The 9,264-nt window shown below is 51.1% G+C and overlaps 1 protein-coding gene across 3 annotated transcripts in view; it reads left to right on the plus strand.

Annotated features, from left to right (window-relative positions):
* The window catches only part of LOC310822083 (rho GTPase-activating protein 12-like), a 29,317-nt gene extending 20,177 nt beyond the window's left edge, over positions 1 to 9,140 (plus strand). The window contains exons 3-4 of one of the 3 annotated variants that reach the window (XM_083694373.1): positions 7,020 to 7,280; positions 8,392 to 9,140. In XM_083694373.1, the coding sequence (XP_083550499.1) occupies positions 7,020 to 7,280; positions 8,392 to 8,661 (531 nt within the window). In that variant the 3' untranslated portion in view covers positions 8,662 to 9,140. Of the gene's footprint in view, positions 1 to 7,019; positions 7,281 to 7,644 lie in introns of all 3 variants that reach the window. The other 2 variants (XM_083694374.1, XM_083694375.1) reach the window with 2 other exon arrangements.
* The last annotated feature ends 124 nt before the right edge of the window (positions 9,141 to 9,264 follow it).

Raw genomic sequence — 9,264 nt, forward strand, 5'->3', positions numbered from 1 at the left:
GTGCGCGCGTGCGTGCGTGTGTGCGTGCATAGGGCAAAATTGGGTTAGTCGGTCAGACAAACACTCCGTTTAATGGTCGTCCTTAGTGTTGCTGTATAAACAAGGAGATTATTGGAGTAAAATATTCTCGATCTGAATCCTCCTCTTCTCTCTGTCCTCTTCTCTCTCTCTCTCTCTCTCTATCTCTCTATCTCTCCTCTCCTCTCTGTCCTCTCCTCTCCTCTCCTCTCTGTCCTCTCCTCTCTCTCCTCTCCTCTCCTCTCCTCTCCTCTCTCTCCTCTCCTCTCCTCTCCTCTCCTCTCTGTCCTCTCCTCTCTCTCCTCTCCTCTCTCTCCTCTCCTCTCCTCTCCTCTCTCCTCTTCTATCTCTCTCTCCTCTCCTCTTCCCTCTCCTCTCCTCTCCTCTTCCCTCTCTCTCTCTCTCCTCTCCTCTCCGTCCTCTTCTCTCTCTCCTCTATTGGCGTTAACTCTTTCAAGGAGAAAGATAAGAACGTGTTTTTCAGATGCAAAGCTATGATAAGACTAGCCATGGTTGGTTATCTTTGTGTGGAAAACTGCTGATGCAGATTGTCATCTCCTGTGTCTCCCGGAGGACGTCCACGTGTTTTCCAGCACAAGTGCGTTTGATACCGTTCCTCATTTGCATCCCCATGCTTGACAATGAGCCCGTCCTCCGATTTCTACCTCCACCAGCCTCCACTGGAGTCCAGCAGGCTGTTCACTGCACCTGGTACTTGACCTGTTACATCACAAAGCCCCCCTCCGCCCCCTCTCCTCCCCTCCCAGGCACCCAGCCAATCACAGCCCTGGAGAGTTAGCGTAATTAGCAGGGACCAATCAGGTTTCGGGTATTAGCGGTGGATTAGCTGTTAGCCCGGGAGGTATAGCTCGTTAGCTGTCCTGGAGCACGGAACGGAATGTCATTGGTGGGCTCTGCTTGAAAAACGTCAACAACAACAATAACCACAACAACGACCATGACCACAACCACCGCAACAACAACCACCCCAACCAAGACCACAAACACCACACTTTCTCAGGTCCGCTCTCCCTAAGTTCTGAAACACTGTGTGGTACTGTGTGTTGGGCCCGGGGGTTAAGTCACTCTAACCCGGAGCGTACTCCGGTTCTGGAGCTCATCGCTGCTCGGGCCGGCTGTAGGGGTCCGGCCCAGCGGCGCCGGCTGGGTCGCGCGAGATGGAGGCCCGGGGAGGCCGGCGGAGGTGGAAATCGGAGGACGGAGACGGCTCATTGTCGCGCACGCGACGGAATGAGGAACGTGTTTTCGCTGACCTTTCCCTCGTTCCGTTCCGCGCGTTTCAAGTGAGCCTCCGTCCTCCGATTTCTACCTCCGCCGGCCTCCCCTGGGACGGAGGAGAGGCTACAGAGAATCAGAGTGGTTCAGGATTATCGCTGGCCGTGTGCGGGATTATTACAGGGCCCGACACGGATCAGCACGTCATGCATCAGACACACTGTCGGTGGCGTATGTTGCCTTGGCATGTGTGGCGTGTGGCCTCTTGGCGTGTGCATGACCACACACACACACACACGTGGCGTGTGGCCTCTTGGCGTGTGTTGTGTTTAATTGAGTGGGTTGCATTAGATCTGTACTGTGTGCTTACAGGGGTGGTGAGATGAAGAGAGAAAGATATACACACACACACACACACACACACACACACACACACACACTGATCAATACATAGCAGCTGCAGCAGCTGTGCTTCCAGACAAGGACACTGGTGTGTGTGTGAGTGAGTGGGAAAGAGATAAAGAGACATTCAGCAGGGACACTGAAAGCCCGCCACAATGCACTGTGGATAAAGAGTGTGTGTGTGTGTGTGTGTGTGTGTGTGTGTGTGCTACTGTAAAGCTGAACCGTTGGCCACATACAGTAGGTTGTCCCTGAACTGTCCGTTGTGTAACCGGAGTCAATTACATGGAAACATAGCATGCTGATTGACATTCATAACTTTTTTTTTAAATCCTAACTTCATTAATCACATGATTCCTCAATTTAGTCAGTACAGGAAGAGAGTGTGTGTGTGTGTGGACACCTGTGAACCTTATGGCCTTTCTCACCAGCATGTGTGTGTGCGTGCGTGTGCGTGCGTGTGCGTGTGTGGACACCTGTGAACCTTATGGCCTTTCTCACCAGCATAAGTATGTGTGTGTGTGTGTGTGTGTGTGCGTGCATGACTCAGCACTTTATCAGGCAGGTAAACACTAGGCTACACCTAGACTAAGTCCCCCCCGCTCACAGATGTTGTATTATACTGAAACCCAGCCGTTGGCAGTGGGAACAGCCTGTGGCGCGTTGGTTTTACGTCCCCCGCGGAACTGTTCTTTTCAGGGTGGTCTGTCTCTGTCTCTGTCTCTGTGTGTTCCACCTGGCTGCTGTGGGGGAAACCAACCGAACTACCGTCAGGCTAATACGTCAGGCCAAGGTTGTCCTTCTATTGACTGGAGCAGGCATGGATTCTCGGTTTAATACGTTATGAATTAGTTAATGTTTTCACCTCTGGCGCTATGGTGTGTGTGTGTGTGTGTGTGTGTGTGTGTGTGTGTGTGTGTGTGTGTGTGTGTGTGTGTGTGTGTGTGTGTGTGGGTGTGGGTGTGGGTGTGGGGGTGTGGGTGTGGGTGTGGGTGTGGGTGTGGGTGTGGGTGGGTGTGGGTGTGTTTGTGGGTGGGTGAAAGAGATAAAGAGACATTCAGCAGGGACACTGAAAGCCCGCCACAATGCAATGTGGATAATGTCTGTGTCTTTGTCTGTGTCTGTGTGTGTGTGTGTGCGTCTCATGTCTTCCACCTACCTGTAAAATGGCAGCTAACCCAGAGCAGACTGTTCACCAGGTGGTGTTGGTGTACCTACACAGGTTAACCACGAGGAGTTGAACACACACACACACACACACACACACACACACACACACACACACACGATTGATCAGGTGCATGGCTCTCAGAACCCTGAGACTTCTCCCGTTCCTCATGATGTCATGTCATCAGAGAAGAGGGATTGCTTGGCCATGAATCACGTTTTATTTGACTTCCTAATGGAATGTTGTATTCCTGTTTCCACGGCACTCGCAAACCTTCGGCTGTCCCTCATTGGTCGCCTCTCCCTGCTAACCACGCCCCCCCCCCCCTCCTCCCTCCCCCTTCCCCACACCTCGTAAATCTGCTGTCCCACAATTCCATTATGCCGTGAGGTTGTTGAGTAACAAAGGACATGAAGGAGCCTTCCTTCCTTCCTGTTGAACAGGTCAACGTGTGTGTGTGTGTGTGTGTGTATCCAGTGCTTACCTTTCCCTGTGTAACTACATCTAGCTGTGTGAGTGAAGGAGAGTGGTGGATGTTATGCTGTAGGGTCTGTCTGTGTGTGTCGTAGCCTAACCTGTGTACCTTCGATGATTCGAAGTGAACCGACAACACTTGTCTGTGTGTGTGTATGTTTTGTTAATGTGTGTGTGTGTATTTGCATACACTCTCACTCCCAGTGGTATGCGGTCGAGCAGGTTGTACTGGAGAATAGCGGAGGTGCCCACCCCCCCTCCCCCCTCCCCCCTCCCTCCTCACCCCCTCCCTCCCCAACCCCTCCCTCCCCAATCTCTCTCTCCCCCATCCCTTCCCTAACAGACCCGGTAGAACCCTGTAGAGACACTGCCATCTAGTGGACACGGAGGTAAACCCCACTGCCCAACTATAGGGTCCAGCCAAGGACCCCTCTCTCTCTCTCTGTTATTTTCCAGGGGGGGGGGGCTGCGGCTCTATCCCTCCTCTGCGATCCCAACTCTCTCTCCTCTCTTCCTCACTTCCCCATTGGAGGGGAATATCTAAGGGGGAGGAGGAACCATGGGTCTGGTCCTCTGGTGCGTTTGGAGAAGGAGGAGAGGAGAGACTATTGGGGACACACCCCTGGACGGTGTTCGAGAGGTTTAGAACAGTGCTGCTGCTTGTCCTGACTGGTGTTAGACACACTGATAGTGCAGCCAATAATGTGTGTGTGTGTACGTGTACGCCTGTGTGGGTGTGTGCCTGCCTGTGTGTGTCTGTGTGTCTGTGTGTGCCCCTGTGTGTGTGCATGTGTGTGCACGCTTGTGCGTGTGTGTCCCTCCCTGGCCCTATGGCCCAATTGTGGCCGGCCAGCCAGCCAGTGTGTATAGACTACAGTGTGTATTGATCCAGTGGTCTGTCCCTGTTCACACAGATGTCCCCTACCAGCTGGTCAGGCCATGGAAAGCTGTAATGGAGTTAGAAGCCCTATGAATGATGAATGAGGGGAGGGGAGAGGAGGGGGGGGGGGGGGGGGGTGAGCAGGTTAAACTAGTGTCAGGGTGATGATGGTGGTGGGGGGGTCACTTCCCCAGAAATCACTGAATTTGAATCGAATTGACCCAAACCGTGATGTAGTCTGCTGCCCATTGCCTCTGTGTCAGGGGAGGCTGGTGGAGGTAGAAATCGGAGGACGTCATGTAATACATGGAATGGAATCAGGAATGGTAGTTTGATACCACTGTACTGCAAGCCGCTTTGGATGATGGCGTCTGCTAAATGGCATATGTCACTATTACTATTATATTATATTATATTATTACATTATGATTTGAGATCACTAGAGGGGGGACTGATTGATTGTGCATCAGGTGTGTATGGCTGATATAAACTTACTTTTTCTTTCTCTCTCTCTCTCTCGCTCGCTCTGTGACTAAGGTGGGTTTTCCATTTATGGCAAAACCCCTCCAACTGTCAGTGCAAGGGGGGCGTGGGGCGTGAAGTTTCCTCACCACCGTTTCCCTCAGGAGGAATTAGTGTGTGTGTGTGTGTGTTTGTGTGGGGAAGAGTTTTTTTTCTCTGGTGTTTGTGATAGAATTGGAAGCTATTCTGTGGGCACTCAACGGCAGGACTTCCCCTTTCAGACACACACACACACACACACACACACACACACACACACACACAGGGATCAGAGACTTCTACAGTCGGAGTTCTATAAACTTTCATACACACACACACACACTTGGATCAGAGACATCTAGAAGTGGTCAGCTTTAACTCATCCTCTCCACCATGCTCCGTCTGAGTCGTCGTCCACTCAGAGTAGAGGAGGAAGAGGATGATGATGATGATAGTGTGTTCACCTGCTTCTCTGCATTTCAGGTACAGCTGCTAACCTTAATGTCAAAAATATCTGTTTTTGAGAACAAAAAATTACAGTCAGTTACACTGCAGTGAACGTTGCTCTTTTACACAACAGTTATAATACAGTGTACTTCAGTTATATTTTAGGATTATATATTTATATATATATTAAGGATTTAGACTTCGGGTCTTAATATATGTTAGTATATGTTGTTTTACTAAATTGGCTTATTTCAGCCAAAAAAAAAAAAAAGGTTGTATTTTGTCATACTTATATTTCCAACATATATTTTCATCTTACATTTTTATTTATTTATTTATATTATTGGAGGGGGTCTTCTATGTTGTCCTAGCATGGTGTATAGAGGGCTGTGGCAGCTGCAGACTGACTGGTGTTCTAGTGAAGCCAGACTAGAGTAGTCGATCCCTGTTGGCTCCCAGCTGTTTAAGCGATGCATATTTCATGCATCTATTGATCTGTGAGCAGTTAAAACTTCACAGTCCAGTGTTTAGTGTTTGGAGGCTGGAGGGCACAGCATTATTTATGATCCATTCTCTTTACCCTCGATCCCTGTGTGTGTGTGTGTGTGTGTGTGTGTGTCTTTGTTGTGTGTGTGTGTGTGTGTATCTTTGTTGCATCTATTGATCTGTCAGCAGTTAAAATTTCACAGTCCAGTGTTTAGTGTTTGGAGGCTGGAGGGCACAGCATTATTTATGATCCATTCTCTTTACTGTGTGTGTGTGTGTGTGTGTGTGTCTTTATTGTGTGTGTGTGTGTGTGTGTCTTTATTGTGTGTGTGTGTGTGTGTGTCTTTGTTGTGTGTGTGTGTGTGTGTGTGTCTTCATTGTGTGTGTGTGTGTGTGTGTGTGTGTGTGTGTGTGTGTGTGTGTGTGACTGGGACTGGGTCTTTGTACTGCGTACATGACAGGCCTAGTCCATGAATGATGAACAGCCCACTCAAGGTTGTTAAAATGTCTTTGAAGTGAACAAGCTTTATATTTAACTCAAATGGCTGAACCATGGGGGGGTTAGGGTTATGGGTTTGACTACCACTGGCGTGCGTGTGTGCATGCGTGCGTGTGCGCGCGTGTTCCATCAGAAGCGGCGGTGGGAAATGAAACGGATTCTCTGACAGGAGACTCTCTTAAGTGTTGCTTTTGTCCTTGAAAACACAAAAAAAAAAAAACGTTTCTTTGGAGCTGGTTGTCATGGTGTTGATGGTTGTGTGAGGCGTGCCAGGATGTAGGATGTGGCTCGAGTTGCCCCACGACGTCCTCTCCTCCTTCCTTCCTGAGCTTTTGTACAAAGTCACAGAGTTTCACTTCTGTGTTCAGGCTGAGCCTTGCTGCGGCGGCGGCCGGATCGGGTCAGGGCGCCCCCTTTCTCCGTGGGTGATGTAACCTCTCCACGTCTCCACGGCCACTGTACTCGGCGAAATCTCAGGAATTTCATTTCCCGTTCCTGTGTGCCCCGCCTGCTTCCCCATTTATTTATTTATTTTTGTTCCCAGCTTACTTTCTCCACCTCCGCTTCCCACACCGGCTGTGGGGACGCACCTCCGAGACACGTGTTCATCTGGCGACGACCAAGCCTGGCGGTCTGTTCGCCGCCGTTATGAGAGGTCAATCGGGAACACACACACACACACACACAGAGTTATGTGTATGTTGTCATGTTTCATGAGTCGGCTGTAGAGTACGGAACCACTTGGAAGCGGGGAGGGGTTCATTCTGAAGGTTCTCGTTTTCGCGTTCAAATACGTTTTCCTGAAACGAGAAGAGATGCTATTCAGTGTACTCACACTGTTCTCTCTCTCTCTCTCTCCCTCCCTCTCTCTCTCTCTCCCCCCCTCCCTCCCCTCCTCCCTCCTTCAGAATGTCTCTCCGTCAGGGCAGGGTCGTCCCGACTCCCCCGTCTACACCAACCTCCAGGAGTTGAAGATCTCGGGGTCCAGCCAGCCCCCCCAGCCCTCCAGCTCCAGCTCCCCCCTCCACGTGCTGGGCGACTGGGAGACCCACAAGGACCAGAGCGGAAGGCACTTCTACTACAACCGCTCCACCCAGGAGAGGACCTGGAAGCCCCCCCGCGCCAGGGACACCAGCAGGGGGGACGCACACAGCACCGGGGAGACCGAGGTACACACACATACGAGCATGCATGCATGCACACACACACACACACACACACACACGCGCGTGTGCCAGGGACGGAAGCACGGGGAGCAGCAGGGGGGGGGGATACACACAGGGGACACCAAAGGACTTACACACGCACACACACCAGGGACGCTAGCACAGAGAGCAGCAGGGGGGATGCACACAGCACAGGGGAGACTGAGGTACACACACACACACACACACACACACCAGGGACGCGAGCACAGAGAGCAGCAGGGGGATGCACACAACACAGAGGAGACTGAGGTACACACACACACACACCAGGGACGCTAGCACGGAGAGCAGCAGGGGGGATGCACACAGCACAGGGGAGACCGAGGTACACACACACACACACACACACACCAGGGACGCTAGCACAGAGAGCAGCAGGGGGGATGCACACAGCACAGAGGAGACTGAGGTACTTACGCATGCATGTGCATGCACACACACACACACACACAGATAAGAGGGCATGGAGACACACGCATGCACACATGTATGCAGCATGCCCACCCACACACAGACACAGACACACACACACACACACCAATGCACACTGACTCACTGCATCCAGAATCACAGCTCACTCTGGCAGCATCGCATAGAAATATCTACACCCCACTGCCACCTTCTGGTGAACAGTAGTAGGTGCATCTCAGACTGTGGCGGCCTCACGGACGGGTCCCAGTTCCACAGTGTTGATGGGACTGAGGTCTGGTACACACTGTAGCCAATGAACGGACACGGAGCTCCAACTGACCCCCCCCCCCCCCCCCCCCCCACACTAATCAAACTTATCTCAAGCGTTAACCCCACCGATGCTAATGGTACCAAATGCTGTCGTGGTGGCTTCCTGATGCCGATAAAGTTTTTCCAAAAATCACAATGTTCGGTACAGGGATCAGCAAGGTGCTTTGTGGGGTCTCTAGGGTCTCTCTCTCTCTCTTGCATTCTGGGTAGCCTCTGTGACTGATGGTGATTGGTGTTTTCTCTCCTCAATGGTGATTTGGTCCTTTTCTTTCTCTGGCTCTCCCTCTCTCTCTTTCTCTCTCTCCCTCCCTCTCTCCCTGGCCAATGATAGACAACTCCGCCTCTCTCTCTCTCCCCGTCCTTCCTTCCCCTCCTCTCGCTCACCATTGGTCGGTTCCAGCCTCTGTCGTCGGAGGAGAACTGCCACAGCGCGTATTCTAGCCAATCAGACAGCCAATACGGGTCCCCGCCCCGCGGTTGGTCGGAAGAGCTGGATGAGTACGGACACACGCTGTATGTCAGTGACTATACTAACGAGAAGGTACTACTGTCTCTCTGTCACACACACACACACACACACACTCACACTGTATGTCAGTGACCACACTAATGAGAAGGTACTACTGGGTCTCTGTGTTCTGCTCTCTATTGGTGTGCTCATTTGTGGGTTGTTCGGCATTGAGTCTGTCTGTCTGTCCGTCCGTCTGTGTCTGTCTGTGTCTCTTCTGGTCACCTGATGCTAGTGGGGCGTGTCTACATAGATGCAGCATGAATGGTTCATTTATAATGATTGTATACATTATTATTATTATACTAATCAAATATGATGAAATAAAACAATTCTGAGATAACTCACACAACTGTAATGTCATATCTAGCTTTGCTATTGGTTAGTGTTAGTGTTAGTGTTAGTGGCTAGTGGCTAGTGTTAGTGGTTAGGGTTAGGGGTTAGGGTTGAGTCCGTCCTCTGATTTCTACCTCCACCAGCCTCCCCTGGAGTCCACCGTCATCATCCCACATCTAACGTGGCTCATTAGGGGATGAGTTAGTTCTCATCAGACTCACAGAACACCTACAATGGTCCTCATTGCTGTTAACCATTTGTGTGTGTGTGTGTGTGTGTGTGTGTGTGTGTGTGTGTGTGTGTGTGTGTGTGTGTGTGTGTGTGTGTGTGTGTGTGTGTGTGTGTGTGTGTGTGTGTGTC

The sequence above is a fragment of the Argentina silus genome (assembly GCF_951799395.1).
Source record: "Argentina silus genome assembly, chromosome: 22".
Taxonomy (NCBI): domain Eukaryota; kingdom Metazoa; phylum Chordata; class Actinopteri; order Argentiniformes; family Argentinidae; genus Argentina; species Argentina silus.